The sequence below is a fragment of the Triturus cristatus genome, chromosome 4_2, assembly GCF_964204655.1.
Source record: "Triturus cristatus chromosome 4_2, aTriCri1.1, whole genome shotgun sequence".
In the NCBI taxonomy this organism is placed as follows: domain Eukaryota; kingdom Metazoa; phylum Chordata; class Amphibia; order Caudata; family Salamandridae; genus Triturus; species Triturus cristatus.
The window spans coordinates 832,006,794-832,026,847 of record NC_140586.1 but is presented as its reverse complement, the minus strand read 5'-3'; the positions used below and the strand labels follow the sequence as shown (position 1 = coordinate 832,026,847).

Below are 20,054 nucleotides of genomic sequence, written 5' to 3'. Positions count from 1 at the left end.
TGCAGCTAAGAAATCAAAAGGCAATAATAATGGAAATTCATTCTGCAAATTAGTTTCAACAATTATTCATGGTCAGTATTAATGAACTGCAGTGAAAAAAAATTGTCATCTCTGAGAGAATTTGTTTCAAGAAATAAAGGACTAGTGCCATAGTTGTAAGTCGATTCAGTTGAAGAAGTAAAGGGATAAGTGCCCATTGTTGCTAATCCATATCGTGACTAGAGGAAATTCCTTATGGCTATACTCAAACTTGATCATTCGTGGTGAAAGGGATGTAGAACCCCAAACATTGACTAAGAGCTGGATCGGACGTCCGTCATACTCCGGTGCTTTTAATAATTAGTTTTCCACATACAGGTCAAGGTGTTTCATAGCATAAATTCTGTAAAATTCACAAAAATACCAGGTATTAGCATCACAGTTAAAATTGATCGGATAATATTTATAATACAACTATCTAAAAAGTAAAGGTAAGTCATAATTCATGTTTTTCCAATAGTAAATAATGCGTCTGTATGCAGACTCGAACATATACACGAAAACAAAAGTGAGTTAATGTAGCTAGAAAACAGTCAGAATTATGCTCCCTAGTGAAATGCCTCGCCGTGCTACAGCTGTGGTCAAGATTGGTGATCGCCCGCCAATATTCCAAGATACGTTTTTTGATGGGAAACTTAGTTGACCCAATGTACCAAAGATTACAGGGGCGTACGATTTGAGTACACGACCAAGTCAGTTCCACATGTGATGAATTTCCAGATTCTCCAAAGGGTCTTGTATAGGGTAACCTCTGATACATTGCTGCTATTCTTGCAGGCTTTGCATCCACCACAACTCATTTATAAGACATCAAACCAACCTTCTGTCTTAAGGCCTTTATTATCATTGGTTCCAGGGTTTGTTGGACCTACCTTTGTACTAAAAGCTAAACATGAAATGCTAAACATTTAAAGCGGAGTACCACATGTTGCTGGACACATTTGTAAAAGCATACTTAAATAAATGTTTAAAAAAAGAAAAATGTTGCTAGACATGAAATACAAAGGTACTGTACATATTAGGCAGTGTTTCATTCGAAGCACATGTTGATAGCAAATGCTAACGAATGACCAAATATATACATATGATATGGTTCGTGTTGGACCCGGCCTCGTGGCGTGGTCCTTAACCCCCCTGGATTGTGGCCGTTCCCCGCCCCGGCCTTCACGGGCCCCCCGTCTGAACTGCACCAAGGCCCTTCACCCGGAGCTGCACGTGGCCGCATACTCCTCGTGGCTCCGCCATCTTGTTGGCCTCCACGTCACACCGTGCCCCAGCCGGCGCGACCCCGCTCAACCCGGCCTCGACCCCAGCGAAGCCCCGACATCGAGGCACCACGAACTAGCCAGGGGGCGCCGCAGGAACCATTCATCGCCCCGGCGGAGGACAGTATCGATGGGACCCCCAACTGTCCTCCCCTCTCGAGGTGTGATCGCCCTGCAACTCCCTTGGGCCTGGCGCCTCTCCTGCTGGGCGTCTGGCCACCTCCACCCGGCCACTCCGCCCCCTCGGGCGCATAGGTCCGGACATCAAAGGGCTCCAGACCTATATCTGGGGCGACCCCACCACAGCTCGGCCGTTGTATCCCGGAGTCGAGAGCCCTGCTGATTGAATCGCGGCTGACCCTACGGAGAAGAACTCTTGTCGGAACCATCACGAGCCCTGCGGACTGCGTCGCGGCTCCTTCTTGTGAACCCTTTAAAGCCACCTGGAACATCGGAGCCCTGCTGTCGCGGCCCAACCTCGCTGAACCCTCCCTCGGAGCCCTGCTGACGACGTCGCGGCTCGAGCTGAGCAGAAACCATCTTGAGAGCCCTGCTGATTGAATCGCGGCTCTCCACGAACTGTACGCCAGAGCCCTGCTGACGCCGTCGCGGCTCGACCCCTCCGAGATCGGAGGTCCTCCAGCTTGAGGATAAGAACTGGGCCCCAGGTACCCTCGTACCGCACTCCTGCCAAAGACTGTCCCGCTACCCCTACCCTTCCAAAGAGACATTGAGACTTTTGGTGGATCCCTCGATCCCTTCGTGTAAATATTGAACTCGTAACCTTTTATTGATGATAAAGAATTGCTTGTCTTGAGACAACCTCCTTGAGTCCGGTGTGGTGGTGTTACTGTGCTAGTACGTGATAGGAGAAGGATCTCTCAGGAGACTTCTCGGCAGTGCTCGGCTACTTTGTGCAGTGAGAGGGCCCCCCTTGGTGGTCTCACCGACTCCTCGGGGTCCGCCTTCCAACAGTTCGCAATTTATACAAGGAAAATTCAAAGCCATTTCATGCCATGGTACATAAATTAAATTGTGGTAAATAAAAGGTGACAATGTGTCCCTGGAAGTGTTCATAGAAGTCTGGTATCTATGAATTGTTCTACTGTAAGCAGGTTACTTTTGCCATAAAAAATAAAATTTAGAAAAAGGAAATACATTTTTTAAGAAAAAGTTCCAAGGTTTGTTCTGGTTTTGAAAATATGAAGGCCAAATTCATAGCTTTCCCGGTACACTGTGAGCCGAATCAAGTCAGTGTAAGGGGCTGGTGAAAACATGAAATCCTCCTTGCCTGTAGGCAAAAGATCGTCTACCGATATCAGTGACAGTTGGAATACCTCGTTTAGAAGATGAACTGCATATAGATGTAAAGCATTGCCAGTAGCAATGTTCGTGTCTGGTGTTACCTGTGTGCCTGTTGATAAAGCTCGTTTCTCTGCAGTAGCGTGCTGCGTATGTGAGATCTCAACGAATGCCATCAGCAATGGTAGCCTCTGGGGAGAACACAGAGCATGGGCCGTTATCGGGTCCAGCAGAGAATAGATATCTGTTGGCATGACTGATGGGAGTGTTAGACGGATGTCTCGCACGCGTTCTTCGCCGCAAAGCAGGCAGCGCAGAACAGGTAAGATGTAATCTTGCCAGATTGGTCTGAATGACAGAAACCATGTTTGATTTAATTCTCGTAGACGAGGTAAGCCCAAAAGTTGCACTATACTATACGCTCACGACACTTCCGTTCTAGGAGAGCTTTCTCCAAGTTCCGGGGAGTGACGCCGGTGATTTGGCTTACCATAGCGTAGTAAGAGGAATAAAAACAGGATTCCTGCAACAAGTGCTAGAATTAGTGGCAGACCAACAAACACCGAGTGCACAAAGTTTGGAATGATTCCGAGGACTGCCTGAAAAGGTGTTAATAGTCCTGGACATATGGTCTTAAATACATGTACAATATCACTCGTATCAGACCTGTTTAAGATACGTCCCATCATTTCTGCGAAATGTGCAGGGCAGTTTGTATTCATTTAAGCCTGTATCTCAGCCGAAGTCCTTGCAATTTGTAGATCATAGGTTTCTTTGGCCGAGGTCAAAGGCACGGTTTGTTGTAAAAGCAGGTCTTTCATTCTGCTTAAAGTATCAAATCGTATAGAAGAAACATTCAATGAAGGCCATAGAGGCGACTCCCTGACTGTCTATGTGGGGGAACAATACTTGCATACAGCAAGTAATCCTGGAGTTAACCGTTAGCAGATATGGGATTCCTGGCAACATGCCACTTCAACTTTGATCATTCAACATGGGGTAACTCCCATTTGAAAGTTCGCCAAACGTTTGATTAATCACAGCGGCTGGTGAACCTTGGAGGTGGCAGGACAGGTTTGCCACAGAACCGCTACAAGCCCAGTGTAAACTAATATCCCGACATACGAGTGAACTGCTCAGTGCATTTTCACAGTGTGTACCGCTAAGAAACACTTCACGCCCCCCACTCCAACGTGTGTGTGTGTGTAAGGTAAATCCTAGGATGTCTTAATGTATTCTTTACCCAATCTTTCATATTTGCCTGCTTACATTTGTTTGAGGCAATACTCAAAATGGAAAGTTGTAACAGGCAGAGTTATTTTGCCATGAATGATCCATTCTGTGGTTGGTTTTTCTTCTACCGTAAATGGCAATTTTTCCAGTTTTTCAATGCTCAGCACTGTATACTTTGCTCCCCTTTGTGCCAGTTCAATCTATTGATCAGTGAGCTTGTATTCTGTAAACAGACGACGTGTTGGTAACGCCAAGGCACATAGCCTGCACGCAAGGATTGTAGCGTCCAGTCTAATAACGTAATACAACGTAATTGGGACTGGCATTGTCGACGCATGACCAAATCTTGTTCCAGTATGTCTATCGCAGAGGATACGTTGCCCAGTGAATATATCCTGGATGACAGTCGTTAACCCATTGTCTACCATAGCGAGATTTCTCTAAATTAATACGATCAATTTCTCGTATTCTTTCTGCGACTTCTGCTTGGGTAACCTTCCATATTTCATTATAAGCAGCATAGATGCTGGCATAAATGAAACTTTTTTTATGTGGTTTTCTTGGTCCGAGCAAGAAATCCCTAAGGTCTGCGCATCTTTAAGTAAAGATAAGTGTTTCACATCCTTGAGTGTAGATTGCTGTAGCCAATCCAGGCATAATTTTCCTACACTGTATGTTGTTACTACCCCTGGATGCTGTCTTTGAACATAGCGTGGGTCTGGCCTATTGATAGTAAAACCCTGTATTTTATTCAGGAATCTTTCTTGACAGCTGTTTAGATCTATGTACTAGAGAAACTATTTTTTCCATTCAGGATCTGATCTGTTGGTTTGTAAAATTGTCCACTGTGACCACTCCCTGTATAGTTCTATTACTTGCAGGTGTTGGTACAGAAGGAGTGTTCATGTCTTTGATCTTGCCTAATCCAAGGTAAGACGTTTGTTGGACAGTGTAGTTCAAAAACATTTGCTGTGGGATGATGCAGGCTCTAAACAAAGCTTCTATCCCCTGCACTTGCCAATATTTTGAACCCCAGACAGATTTTGTCAATTGTCTTTCCAAAAGGCGAACCCTTGTCTAGACAGTTGGGCACTAAAGGCTGCAGAAGAAATCAGTTCTGTATTAGTAACATATTTTTCGTTCCGGTCTTATTCACATTTTTAAAGTAAAAAGTTTCTGGATTGAATATATTATACCCTGAAAAATATGGAAACTTCTTTGCAAACGTTATTGAACTACCCCTTGGTGTAGGTCAATGTTCCCATTGGTTATACCTAAATACATGTCTAGATGTTGCAGATCAATGCAAGAAATGATGACCATAGTGGTTGTAACAAAGCTGCTCATAGTCTTATGAACCCTCTAAGTTTTCATGGTAGAGAATACAGCCGACCTTTCTAGATCAGACATGTTATTAACAGTCTCAAATTCCCAATCATCAGAATAGGTACTGGAGGTAATAAAGTCACTTAATGAAATTTTCAATAAGTGTGGAATCTTAAAAAAATCTGACGGGCTGTATATATCCTATTCCGTTTTGTCCCAAACTATAGCATCTTGTATAGGAGCGGCTGTGATGTTCACTGCGGACAAGTCTCTTGCTTCACAATGGGATGATTTGTGTGGTTTCAAAAGTAAGTTCACATTTTTACTTTCAGTGTCCAAATGAATATATCTTCCATTTATCAGCACGCTAAGTCATTCCTAAAGCTAGCCAAAGCAGAAAGAAAAATATTCCAGAAATAATCCGTAGTTCAATCTATGGTGAAACCAGAAAAGTCTTTCTCAGGAAATAGTCTTGTACTTGATTTTTTTTTTAAAGTTCTTTTGGCTGGCGTTGTTTCAGGTTCGTTTGGATCCTCAGAAAACTTATTAACGTAAATGAAATAGCCAGAGGCAGTTCTGTCAATGGTTGGAATTGCATCCGATTCGTTGAAATCGCTGGAACCAGTTGATCACTTGTTACGTCGGTGTAGACAGGTGTATCAGGACGAACTGTTACTTGAGTTTCAAGAGGAAAGAGTTCCATAGCATTGTTGCTTATTCTTAATTTCTTACTGCTGACTCCTCTATTATGATGAGTCTCTCAGTTTGAACCTCTTGGATAGTAGCGAGAGGAGTGCGTCTGCTACTTGGTCGGAGTCCACAAGGCCTACTGCTTAGTATTGGCCACGTAGTGTGGTTTGAGGTCGATTGACACAAATCTTTTCTCCTTTCTTCCAGGAAGGGGCGGCAGATGTACTGTTCTTGTTCCGTGGATGGCTAGGACAGGTACTGTTTGTCTGTAAGAAGGACCCAATTACTTCTTGTCCGCGATCTTTTCTCTGACTAGATCCCCAACTTTTGGGATCCAGACAGGCCTCTCTGGAATTTCCCCAGTGGTGGTTGGCTTCAGGAACACGTTGCTTTGTTTCGATCTTAGTTCATTTAGATATTTGTTGTCAAATGGTTTATTCTCCACCACTGTGCCTTTACATTCGAGATCAGCAATCCACATTCTTGTCCCAAATAGGACCTCACATGGAGTGCCCTCCCCCTAGTGAACCTCTTGGCAAATTATTTAATGAGCGTTGGACCCCATAAAGATTTTTGTCCCACCCATCACCCGAACCTAATACTCTAGCTGTTATAGACTGCTTTATGTCCTGGGTTTTCCTTTCCACATCTGAATTTGCCTCAGGATGAAATGGAGAGGAGTACCGCAATGCAACGCCCAAACAGGCAATCGCTTCTTTGTAAGCCCGAGAGCTAAACGCAGGGCCCTGGTCAGAGTGTAGTGTGCTTATTGCGCCGATAAAGACTCGCAAATCTTTTATAACAGTTCGAGTGTCAGCCGAGCGCTGAGGCCACATCCATAGGAACCTTGACTTAGTATTTGTGGAATTGCATTTGTCCTAAAGGACGCCTGCACGTAGATAGTCTAATGCTGTCTAATAATGGTGTCTGTACTGGACAGGCTACTTCGTAGTCTGTCTGGTGGCGTTCTGCACTATGTCTATGCAGTCATTGATGAAGATGTGAATCAGTGTATTCGTTCCAGGCCACCAGTACATCTTTTAATGTTAATGTTTGAGATCCCCTGATGTGACAGACCCTCTCCTGCATGTGCTTCATAAATCAAAGCTGCTCTACGTTCCTTGTTTGGAATTACCCTATCCCCACTCCAGGGATTTGAGCAAACGGATCCTTGTTCGCATCAATTACATACGAGTACTTGAGTGGAAATTTCTTAGGTAACGCTGCACCACTGCCTTTGCTTGAAGCATTGACCGCCAACAATATCTCACTGTCTGTTCTCGTTATCGCAGCTACGGAAGCAGTTTGCACGGCCCCGTTTGCGGCTTCGTCGGCCAATGAATTCCCTGCAACGTGAACACCATCACGTTGATGACTCAGCGTGTGCATCACGTGAGCTTTTTGTAGTCCGTTTTTCAACTGAACTACTTGTTCCCAAAGGGTTTTATGCTTTATTGTGCCACCTTTTGCATCTTTGAAACCATTTTGAAGCCAATTCTGTTGATATTCATTATATGACTGAACTCAGTAAAAAGAATCGCACACTACAAGTGTGGGGAATTTGCGATCCGTATTTACAAGTGCCAATTTGAATGCTTGTAGTTCAGCTCGCTGAGCTGTACAATCTACTAGAGATTGTGTTTTAGTGACCACTGGTAGGAATTTACCATCGCGCCTGCAACTTGATTGGACACGCTGCACTGTAAGCTTGCTTACTTTCTGTAGCGGGTTGTGCTCGTCCATCAGTATAATTTATAAATTCGTACTGATCAAGAGGGAGAATCTCAGTAGCCAGAGTACATTCATGTTCATATTGCAGGAATGCTTGTCTAAATAAGGATCAAAAACATTTTCAACATCCATTGCAGCAAGAGAATTAAACTATTGTATCCATCTTGGATGTAAAGCTTTTGCATTTGGAATGCTAGCATTTGTGACAGCTTCTAAGGCTGGTACTGGAGTCACGACAATGCGCGTCCCCTGAGCTAGTGCTCTTTCTTTTGCTACAGCGGTTTGAACTGCTGTCACAATTTTTTCTGTTGAAGTGAAGCGCATTTCTGCCTGTGTATACAAATGTGATTTGTATGCAATTGGTACTTTTTCACCTTCATTAAAAGGTAAGTAGGTGAATCTGCACTGACCCGAAAATATTCGGATGACTTAATTGCATTCATATATGCGTGTTTGTAAGTGATTTGTTGCTAACATGTTAGCTTGGAGTGAACGCAGGATATCTGTGTGGTCCTGTGTCCAATTTTTGGTTGAGAAATCAGGTTTGATTAGTTTGTAGAGGTTTAACCCTTTCTGCGTAATTTAGAATGCAAGTTCCTGCAAAATTTAGGAAACCTAGAATCAACTGTTTTTCAGCATTTTGGAGGTTGGAGCAGCGGCCACTTTAATAAAAAGTTAGCTGCCATGCTTTTGCCTTCACTTGGTTCACTTGGAAACTCATATCCTAGGAAAAGGACCTCAAGATGGGCAATTCTGGATTTTTTAAAGTTGAATTTGTAGCCCTCCGAAGCGAAGCCCAGTAGAATGGTATTCACCCTGTTCAAGTGCCGATCTAGGTCATAGTCTGTCAGATGTCTTCGACATATGACAATGCCTAGTCATCATAAATTTGTAGTAACTGTTACTCTTGCTGAGAATAATCCCGGGCTGTCTTGAGCCTTTGTTGGAGTCGACAAAATTGATCCTTGGGTTCCCATTATTGAGAAAGCTGTTAAGTACCTTCTTTCAGGTGCTATGTTTTGACAAGACACCATTTGAAATGTCTAATGTGGTTTTATATTTTTTACGCACAATGTTGTTCATTAATGCTGCACTATGTGCATGTTGTACTACAAATGTTTTAGAACAATTGTTCAGGTGTCTGTAATCCAAAACTAGACTATATGAATTGTCTGGTTTGGAAACAGGAAACCAAGGATTGTTCATTGAGGAGTTGCATGTTTCAATCACCCCTTGTATTCAAGTTGATCTAAGATCTCCCTGACCTGTTTTTTAGCTTCTTGCTTAATTGGGTACTGCCTTTGTGCAGTAGTATGATTTTTTTTAAAACATATTTTTGTATTTTGTGGTGAGATGAGTCCTTATCCCAGCCTACATGATGTTTGTATAATGCTGGGGCCTGGGCAACTGCCCATTTCCTGGCATAAGTATATTTTAAGTGAATTGTAATATGATTGGGGAAGGCTGGCATAATAATGTCCTTGCCATGTGGGCACTCTCTGGCAAACTGGTGGCCTGTTTTGTTCTGCTAGACGTATATCATAACCCCTTGAAAGTTTTTCCCGAAAGAGTGCTTTCACTTTTCTTGGTATGTCTCCCTCCATCCGGAGTGTTAGTTCATATAACTTTTGTGGAGAACTTACCCTGGGGTCTACAGTTTCAATTGTGATGTACTCATTCAAGTCCACTTTCTCCAGAAATTCCTTCAGGTTCTGGCGAGCTATTGTTACTTCTGCTGCACTGTCCAGCATTGTCTGAGCCCATTCTCCGTTTTTGAGTTATCTGTATTCTCGGCATGTCTGATCTTCTGACCTGCTACCTTCTTTTTGGTGAATTGTGGTTCTGAATGTGTTGATCGTCTTTGGACTTCACGCGTTCTTCTTTGTGTTCTGATCGTCCTCTTCTTTCGGATGTCTATGACGATATCTGAAAGGTACCAGAGGAGCGTGTATCAGTATCCTGCTATCGGTCAGGTTTTCTCAAATTATCCCTATTCCTGAGGTTATACCTCCTTTTAGAGGTCTCCGTTTGAGGAGGCCTACCTCAGGATTGAGAATGTTTCTCTTTTGAATGTTTATTTTCCCACTTCTTTTTTAGAAGATGTAGGATTTTGTTTAATAGTCCTTCTCAGGACCTTCAGACAGTTGTGGTTTCAAAGGCTTTCCACCCAAACTGTCTCTTCCTAATTCTTCGTACGGTTTTTCTATTATTCTGGGTAGTTCTTGTTGATGTTCTCTTACATCAAATTCCCTTAAGCGTTGGCGGATCGCCACTGATGCTGCCTCCCCTTTAATATTAGATAATATTATTGTTGAGATCTGGTCGAAGTTGTTCAGTAATTTCATAGCTAAATTCAGAGCAGGCTCTGCCCTGCATTCAATTTGAATTTGTTTCAAGACATCCGGTATTACCACAATAGACGGAACATCATGTGTTTTAGTATAGATGGCAGCAAAGACTGTGCCCCAAGTGGTGCAGTCTTCCAGATGTGGCGTGATCCCCATTGGTAAACAGATTGTTAGGATTATGTGTTTCTCATAAGGGCTAGTATTAGGAAATACTGCTTCGATTTGAGTAATTTTTTTGAGCTAACCAGAATGGAATTTGTTCACGTTTTGTGGACATTTTACCCATGACTACAGTAAAGTCTGTGGAGTAATTTTTAGTGTATTCCCCTGTTGAGGGGTTTGATTTGTAATGTGAAAGTCTGCATGACATATTGGACTAATTGTCTGTAAATTTTTATTAACTCGTTGAGTGAGTAATTCCTCATCTGGCATTGCTTCAATGTCAGGATGAGGTGTGAGGTTTGCTAAAATCGGCCATGTTGCACCTGTCCTACCTAGTGGACCGAGCCTGGTAATATATGACTTGTAATGTTTTAGGGCGCCTTTAAACCAGAGATTATGCTCCTGGTATGCGAGTTGAATTTCAGCACCCTCGAAAGGAATATATTCCTCGGGTGGTTCATCTTCTTTAAAGAAGTGAAACAATTTTGTTACTGGATTTGATTCTGGGAATACAATCCATGAATAGAATACCTCTGTCTGAAAAGATTCATGTGCCTCTGTCACAAAACCTGCTCTTTGTGATAGGCCATGTTTTATAGGTTTTAGAGTGATAGCTCTCCATAAATTTGGATGGATGTTTAGAAGACCCTCCTCGGTTTCATTTAAACCTGTAAAATTAAAAGCTTGGTCAGTCACAACCTCACCGGTCACGGTTTTAGTATCCCCATTAAGGGACATTGTTTTTGAAAAATGTAGAACAAGTTTCAAGGAATATTTTGGAATACTGTATCCTTCAATGTTGAACTAAACAAACAGCTAATACATAAGATTTTCGTCCTACTCAGCTATGGCGGTTATTAACCCTACCCACTCCAGTCGTCTTATGGAGTGTGTGAGTAGGGGTCTCTGAGAAAAGCACGACTGAGTTACTCAGTATCTAGCATTAAAAAAGTGCCTTACCAAACGTTGGGCGCTATGTAGTGTAGTTCCCATTTCCCTAATAGGCTCTGCGCATTTGAATAATTTACACTAGGTTTGGAATAGGACTGAGGTCAGTATGCCCTTATCGAGTATATTAAATTAATTTACTTTGTACCAGCTAACTCAGAGGCCACTAGAAACTCCTTGTAAACAAGAAGGGAGTAGTTTCTGGCAACCGCATAAACATGAAAACTTTGTTTCCCTTTAGAATCGGAACACGTCTCAGAATCGCGGAAATAGTAGAGAAGTTTCACTCAGCTAATCGTGCATGCTTCGTTTCTTCAGAGTTACACAGATATAGTAGACAGGAGTTTCAATAAAAGGATTTACTGAACAGTCTTGTTTCTCTTGTAAGATATGAGCTGTTACAATCGCAAGACAGTATGCAAGATATATTATGTACAGTGTAAGCAGTAGAAAGAAATACCGCAATAGCATTGACTTTTAGCTATGACGCATTCATATACATATACATAAATAACATAGGCTAAAAAGTGGATACTTGTATAATGCTTCTCTACCTAATTCTACCCCAGTGTACCTAACCTAAGTGTAGTACAAGGTAAGAAGTAGGTGCTGTATTCTATAGTATGGTATGCTATAGTTTAGTAGGCGAAGAGTCCCTCTAGGTTCTAGTCGGCTCCATACCTTAGAATGAGAGAGGTGGGATTCTCTTTCCGGTTCTCAAACTCTTAACACCCCACAAAGGGTGTCGGAACACTGGAAGCTGGATTCTCTGCGAGTAGGGATGACAGCGTCTCTTGTCAGTGCATCAGGCCGGGACACAAATTCCTCTAAAGTCGTGGTCTCTTCCAAACTTGCCATGGAGAGCTGTATCTAGCTGTGCAGCCGTGCTTTGTAATGGCAAGGGAAGGTATATTTATACCTGGAAGGTGCTTAAGAATGTTTGCATTGATGTAAAGTCGGGCAGAGGAAGACCTCATGAATGAACCCTTAAGGAATAGTGGTTTATGCATAATAAATGAGTTCTTAGAGAAATCAATAGGCTAGGGAAACTCCCAATGGCTTAAGGGTCTGGTTTCTAACAACTCGTTGTGACATGGGGTGGACGGATGTAGGTGACCATGCCTGTATTTGGATAGCATGGCTAATGCCTAAACAAGGACAGGGATCTCATGCCTAAATAAGGGCAGTGTGAATTGTGCCTATTTAAGGACATGATTTAGGAAAACCTATATACACCTAAAGCGGAATACAACAGGGGCCTATGTGGTTTAAGAAAGGGGATCTTTTGAAGAGATGTGCCTGCCTCCGCCCAGTCCTGAAATAACCAATGCTTCTCAGATTCGGTGTGGCTCCACTCCACCAGCTGTCTTTGTTGTGGTGCGCAGTAATAAAGCTGGATATCAGGAATCCCCAACCCACCCTTGCCAGGTGGCAAGAAGCCAATGGTTTATTTCATGTGTGGTTTGCAGCCTTGCCAAATAAAGTGTGAAACCTGTCTATATCCGATGGATCAGACCAGAGGGGGGAGGAGGGGGTGTGTCGCAGAGGAAGTGTTTGAAACATATACCTATTTTCGGGGAGGACCGTCATTTTAATTGCAGCTATTCTCCCTAGCCGTGAGATAGGATAGTGTTTCCACCTTTGCAAATATGAGAGAATCTGGTTATGCTGTTTGCTATAGTTAACCGTAGCCTGTAATATGGATGCCAACTGGATTCCCAAATATAGGACTGTGCTAGTAGCCCAATGTATGGGGTTTTAGCTCTGCAGACCTTTCAAAACTTGCGGCCGTAGGGAGAGCAACAGATTTCTCAATGTTCACCGTAAATGCCGAGGCCTTCGCAAAGGAGTTCAGCTTCGCGATGAAGGCTTAATGCGGTGACTGGGTTGGCCAGTGTCATCAATATATCATCCATCTGCATACAGGTTGATAGTGTATGTCCCCTCCAAACGGGACCCCAGCAATATATGGGTGCAATATCACTTTGTGACATAGGTTTCATATATAATACAAAAAGCAGGGGCTGAAGAGAACACCCCTGTCTTGTACCTCTGCCTATGGGAAAGGGGGTCGATGTATGCCCCTTGATTCTAACAGTCGCTGTGGTAAAACGGTAACAGTTTAAGATTTGTCCTCATTTTCTCTTCTAGGCTTAAGATTGACAGTAACTGTTCAAGGTATTGGCAGTGAACCCTGTTGAAAGCCTTCTCTGCATCTATGATTAAGAACATATACTCTCCTGAGGTCATTGAGGCCTTCTCAGTGATCTGCAAGACCTGCTTCGTGTTGTCACTAGTTTGCCACTGAGGAATTAAACCCGCCTGGTCAGGGTCAATCAAGGCGGGATGTATGTGCGGAGTCTGAGCCAGAATCCCTGTGTATAGTTTCAGGTCTATATTCAGGAGGCAGATAGGGCGGTATGAGCCACAGCTGGATTTGTCTTTCTCCGGTTTAGGGATGACTACAATGGTGGCCTCCAGTATTGAAGTTGGGATTGTCCCTGTTGAAAATGTATTGAAAAGCTGGGTCAAAAGAGGGGCTAACACCGAGCAAAACGTTTTATAGAAGACTGCCGTATAGCCATTTGGCTAATTTGAGTCGCGAAATTGATACTAAAACCTCTACTTGTATATCTTTCTCTAGATGTTTTGCTTGTGCTGTAGTTAGTGTGGTGGGTTGCGCCTTCGCTAAGTAAGTGTCCTCGTCCGTGCTATCCAGCATGTGACCTAAGTAGAGCTGGGCGTAAAATTCCCGAAAGATCTCAACTATTGCCGCATCATCCGACACCAGTTTCCCTGCTTAATCTTGCACCTCCTGAACCCCTTGTAGCGGTCTACTCTTGCGCAGCTTATGTGCCAACAGGTGCCCGCATCTGTCCCCTGACATAGGAGTAGTGCAGTCACAAGGCTGCATACTCTGCTCGATCTTGGTCAATGGCTGCTAATTGTGTTCTAACTGCACTTAGTTGGCGCCAAACTCTAGGTGCCACCGTCCTCTGGTGCATTTGCTCTAAGTCCTGTATTCTCTGAGCGAAGTCCTCTCTTTTCTTTCTGCGGCAAGCATTATCTGCTGCCGAGATCGCGGTGAGCTCGCCTCTAATCACCGCTTTGAGTGCCTCCCACAGTGTTGATGTGCGTGTCTGGAGTATCATTGTGAAGGAGGTAATCATCGATGGTGAGTTGTATTTGCGCAACTGTCTGGACGCTGAAAGAGTAGGTCTCTAAGACGCCACTGCCGAGCAGGGCGATGTATATGGGGAAGCGACAGTGTGGCCACGACCGGTGCGTTGTTTGATAGTGATGCCACCCGAATTTCAACCTCCGAGGTGAGATCATGAATAGCCCAAGAGTCTATTAAATAGTCAAACCTGGCGTAAGTTTAATGAGCATTTGAAAGAAAGAGTATTCGGAGTTGGGGGTGTTGGATCTCCACATGTCTGTCCGGCCCAGCTCCCTCATCCTATCCAAGTCATCTGCTGAAATGGCTCCCATCTGGCCGAACCGTTGTGCCGAGCTGTTTAAGAGCGTTGTCGTACCGGGTTGAGGTTCCCTCCCCCCCACCCCAAGAGTATTATGTTCGTCACTGTTGCCTCTGCTGGAGCCTCATGAAAAAATCTCTTGACCATCATTTGGTGCATAAAGCGACTCGATCAATGTTTGGCCCTCAATTGTAAACTGGTAAGATAACAGCCTCCCTCTAATTTCTGCCTCTTTCTGGGCCACTCTGCCTTAGAAGGACCAGGACACCATGATAGCCACCCTTGCAGTGTTGGTAGGGCCAGACGAGAATAGCTGCGTGGGAAAGATTCAGGACTTAAGCTGATAGCAGTCGTGGTCAAGGAGATGTTTCCTTTAAGAGGCAAAAGTCAGCTTTGGTGCTTTCTAAATATGATAGAATAGCCCTACGCTTTATCGGATTGTTGAGACCCCTCACATTCAGTGTAAGTATCTTGAGATCAGTGGATGCATCTGGGATGTCGGGCAGGATTTGTAGCGGCCAGCCTGAGGGTAAGCCATCTCGCTTGTTCGTTGCAGTCGTTCCTAGATAGCACATGTATCTCCTTGTAAAACCATAGTGCAATGGTACATTGAATGAGGACCCCCCCCAAAAAAACCTTGAAATAACAAAACATGCATACAGATAAACGGTAGTATTTTCAAGAATAGTCAGTCAGCCATTTGTGACTGGCAGGAAGTCTTTGCGGGGTCCATAGTGTGGCCAAGTACTGGGTCCCCGCCCTGCCCGCCGTCCACCTTTGCAGAATGAAAAGGATATATGCCCAAACTGCATGCTCACGGAGCCTGTGACTTCGCCAGGATAGACTCCAGTGCATCCTGTTGCCCTTTCGTGATCTCTGCTTGGCCAGGTTTTTCTGAATGCTGCCTGTGGCCATGGCGCCACCATCGTGAAGTTGGTCGCCAGCACCAGGGGTATGGATCTCCCTTTCTTCGTCCTCTTCAGGGAGTTCCACTCCCAACAACCGACTTGCCTCGGAAAGCAACCTCAGCTGGTGGAGTTTACTATCTAAGCAGAATATAGCTGGAACTGGTGGCCCCAAGAGTATGGAATGGCTTGCTGGCGGAGGTGTGCTGTAATTGGTGGGAATTCCCTTCGCTTTTGTAGTTTAAACATGGTGAGATCCTGGTGCATGGACCGGGCTTTATGGAGGATTTCTTCTTTTGTTTGGAAGTCCTGTACACAGACTAACGTCTACTGGGGGGCGTTGACGGAGCGAGGCGAGCTCCCGCCCAAAGTTGGGGGTAGAACCAGTGGGGACCAGTTGCTGAAAGCAGCAAATGGTCTGGAGAGGCTCACAAAGGTGGCATGCCTTTGAAGCTTCTCCTTCCTGAACCCTGCCCATCCTGGGGGAGGAGGCTTGGCACCTCGTCCTAGGCTGTGCATTTTCAATACTTTTCCTGGAAATTCGCTTTTGAAGTTGCAATAACCTCGGCCTGCATGGTTAGTGAGGTACAGCCTCTGTGCCCATGAACCCTTCATTATTTTTCATTGCAATGGAGTAGTAATGAGAACTCCTCTAAATTCCAACCTTAAGTGGTTATGGACTTTCATGCTAACCAAGCCATCTGGCCACTTTTTTTTCTCCAGAATTCCTTTTTAAAGTTTTATCTGGCTTTGACCAAAAGCTTACAATTGTCCAAGATGTTATTTGTAAACACTGGTCCATTACACACAGGGTTTGCCCCATTGAAAGTCTAGATAGCTAGCCTCTTACTTTTTCCTGTGCGGTCATTAAACCTAACAATCCCTTGTCTGGTGGTCCAAAGGTCCACTCAGCTAGGGGTAAACTGCTACTACTGCTTTAATGAGATATATTTCAATTTCTAAGTTAGCAAAAGAGCAACCTTTGAGGCACTATTGTCTGTATTAAGATTCTACAGCAGATGCCCAAGTTGGAAAGGCATCTTTGAGAAATGTTTGGATAGGTCTATGGATCGTTTTTTATTTTCTTCACTTGTGAATTCTGGGATGATCTAGCTATTCTGTTCAGTGCATATCGTCAATGGAGATTCCTACAAATGGTTTCTTACCTATAATCCAAGTTCTCCTCCAGGGGGCTCTCCATTGAAATGAAAAGCCTACCTTTCTGATGGAGGAGGTAATCTCAGATTATGCTCAAAACTTGCTTGCAGAGTCAAACTACTATAAATAGGTCATGATGGGACACTGCAGTACTTGGAAAGACTAAGTGTCCTCTTTATATTTTTGTTTTTGCTTTACGCTAGCCTAGTTGCATCCCACAGAGCTACATTGCCCTGGACTTCGCCTTCATTCACTTTAAAAGATAAAAGGGTTTGTGAAAAATGCATTGAAGTTTCATTTGATTATTCTTTTTACTTTAGTGACATTTCTGGGTTTTGTGGATTTGCTTCCATGTTTTAAAGTAAAATAATGGAATTAATATCGAGCCTACTTAGGCTCCTGAATTGTACATTTGTGCCACATGTACTTCTTGGCTTTCCAAAGTAGGGCGAAGATGTAAACCTAATTTGCAAGAAGTGCTTCTAGATCCCGCACGTAGATGGGACTGTTCAGTGCTTAGGATGTCAATTGAGATGCCCCTGCAGGAGAACTACGATTACAGGTAAACCATTTATTTTTGTGTACCCTATTCCCTCTTTCTCCAGACTGTAAAATTGCAGAATGCCATGATGCCAATTGTTGGCCTAACCATTCTTGTTTTTCAGAATTCAGACTTCTCTTTTGGAAAAACCTCTTATTTCCAGGTCTGCCCAATCACGTAAGGGGTTGAGTCACACCTTCCTTTTGTTCTTGAAATACAGAACCAGACTCTTTAACTGGTGCTAGAGGCAGATTTGAATAGCTAACCATGATGTCCCCATCATGCAGTGCTAGAACGGAATGAACCTTGAAGCAATGGAGAAGTAAATAAGTTATTGTGAGGATATACTGACAGAAGATATTAATATAATATCCAGCCTCAAGCTCCTGTGTGAAGGCATTTGCCACGTTATCTTGCCTGTTTTAGGAAATAATTTTGTTGACTCATTTTGTTCCGTTTGTTCTTTAATAAGTTGTAATTTGTATTGCTTTACCCATTGCATGTAAAAACCATGTTAAGGAACTTAGCAGAGGCACAACTAACTGGTTCTTGAAAAAAGAAAGGCTTATTTGTGTTAAAGTACACACTAATCAAATTTAAGTTAATTACTCCTTGACTTTAAGCCCTCTGGAAAATGGCAACACTAGGTATTAGTCACAACAACCTTCCAAGTGCTTAGTGTCTTTAAAGTCGCCTCAGGAACAATGTCCACTGCTGGTACCACTGGACATTTCAACAGACCATAGAACTTAAATGGGGATGTTAAGAGTACATTTCCAATTAAATGCACAGTCACTAACCACCAGTAAGCATTCTGCTATTATCCACGTATACAAAGTCTTCACATTTTGGAGCTGCATCTTAAAGAATCTATTTTCACATCGCAGTTCAGTCCTTGCAGATAGTTAATTCTATTTTTATCGTTTAAATTGTGAATGTCTTTTTCTCTGAAAATGTATTCATTTTTCATTTATTGTTGAATGACCAGTAAATCCAAATGCACAAATCCATCAAAATGGGGGTCATATATTTTTATTTTTACATATTTTAAATATTCTGTTACTCATCCTAAGTATCTGAGCATAGTAATGGGTCTCCCTGGCAGACATGTTTCTCCTTAATCTCAAACCTGTACCACACATCTTATGTTCCAATGTTCGTGATATGGTCCGAGGATCAAGATTGAATGCAAATCACGTCTTAAAATCTTAAAGGCCATCCTGTAGGATAGTTATTAAAAACAAATTGCAGATCTGTTTACACATTCTTTAGGAGCTGCAACAGTACCACTGAGCCTTTAGATCCATTGATTTTGGTGACCTCAGTCTCAGGTCTTCATTGATCATGGTAACTTCAGTCGTCGTACGCCTCTTCTGGCTTGAATGTTTCGAAGCCCTTGGCACATTGATCCTAGTCTCATTAAAAGCAAGAAATAAATTGAAGTTGACTCCATCGATGACCCTCAACGGCTTCTGTATTTGTTAAAACTGCCAGAATGGCCAGCAGAGTGCAAAAAAAAAAAAAACCTGCTTCATTGAGAGGAGAGCCACAAAACAATGTATGCAGCTTGAGCTAAATAAGATGATTGTTGCCTGTTGAGTGTTGTCCGTTTTGGTCCAGCCCAGGCACATGCGATTCAAATTTCTCATCTGACCTGCAAACCCAGCCACTGGAAATGCCCTTCGATCAGCATCCCTTTGTGCTCCTAATTCCATGGTAAATTTGAAGTATGTGTCTCTAATGTTGACGTACAGGGAAAAAAATCTCTAACGATATAGAAAATACTTGATTTTGAACCCTCATTTCATCTAATCAAGACAAAGCCAGCCTTCGCTTCTGCAGTGCATCCAACCTACGGATAATGTGGAAAAGATGGGCAGTCTTTCTTCTCAGTGTCTCCATACACCAAAATTACTAAAAGGCATTGGTATAAATAGTATTTGTGTCTTTCTATCCAATAATGTCCATAACGTGCTCAAGGATGGTTTTTTCCTGCGTGGAGTTGTGTAAATGTGTACCCATTCCTCTTTAAGATAAAAATGCATTACACCCTGGAATATTGCATTATTTTGGTGGGTGGTTCTATCTAATACACTTTTACTGAATCGTAGCTTATGGCTCGAATGTAAAATGGCAAATTTTGATATCTGAGCCCCCTGATTTGCTAGTTGGGAAGCTGTCAATATATTTGAGTTTTTATGGTTACCTTCAATTAAGAGTGCTTAATTTCCATAATTTTATCTCTAATTTTTATATCCTTAGCATTGCGTGGGCGTCCAAGCAGGATGACTGTTATTTCAGAATTGTTACCAACCGAGAATGAAATGGAGTGTGAACCGTGTACACCAACACCTGTTAGACCCAATTCTTCCATTTCTAGTAAGTGTAGTACAGTTTCGTGCCGTCTTTAAAACATGCAATGTATTTTAAGAATAGCATAAAATTATGAAGATATTACATCTGTTTAGTTATTTTGATCCACTTCACACTGTCTCCATTTCATTTATGTGCTAACTGCATATATCTCGATGCATAAATCTACTGGCGATCGTTCAGCGATACATTCATGTCCATTGTTTTGCAGCCACTCTTGCTATCGAAAAAGATCAGCCATAGGGAACTAGCCTTGGTCCTTCTTCAGTAAGACTAGTGCAGCCTGAACTGCCAGGGCAGTTCCCTTCTAGTCTAACTAGTCAACCGGCTTTTGTTGGTGAGAATGGGAACGAGTATCCTCTACAGTATGACCATTTCTACTTTGATCTACAGGAAGGCAACGGGGAGGGGAACACTTCATGCCACAGGACTATGCTCTTTCCATGACCCTTATGCAGAAGAATCTTGCCTCATTTCCTTTAGTGATCAGATGAGCAGATGCAGTTCTAGACTTAATATTAACTTCTATTTAGGTGAAAATCTACGTCCTCACT

At 43.0% G+C, this 20,054-nt stretch overlaps 1 protein-coding gene across 2 annotated transcripts in view; it reads left to right on the top strand.

Moving 5' to 3' along the window:
* KIF2C (kinesin family member 2C) overlaps positions 1-20,054 on the top strand; it is a 1,365,901-nt gene that overhangs the window by 318,964 nt on the left and 1,026,883 nt on the right. For both annotated transcript variants that reach the window (XM_085602797.1, XM_085602796.1), the window contains one exon: positions 19,390-19,506. In XM_085602797.1, the coding sequence (XP_085458923.1) occupies positions 19,390-19,506 (117 nt within the window). The remainder of the gene's footprint in view (positions 1-19,389; positions 19,507-20,054) is intronic.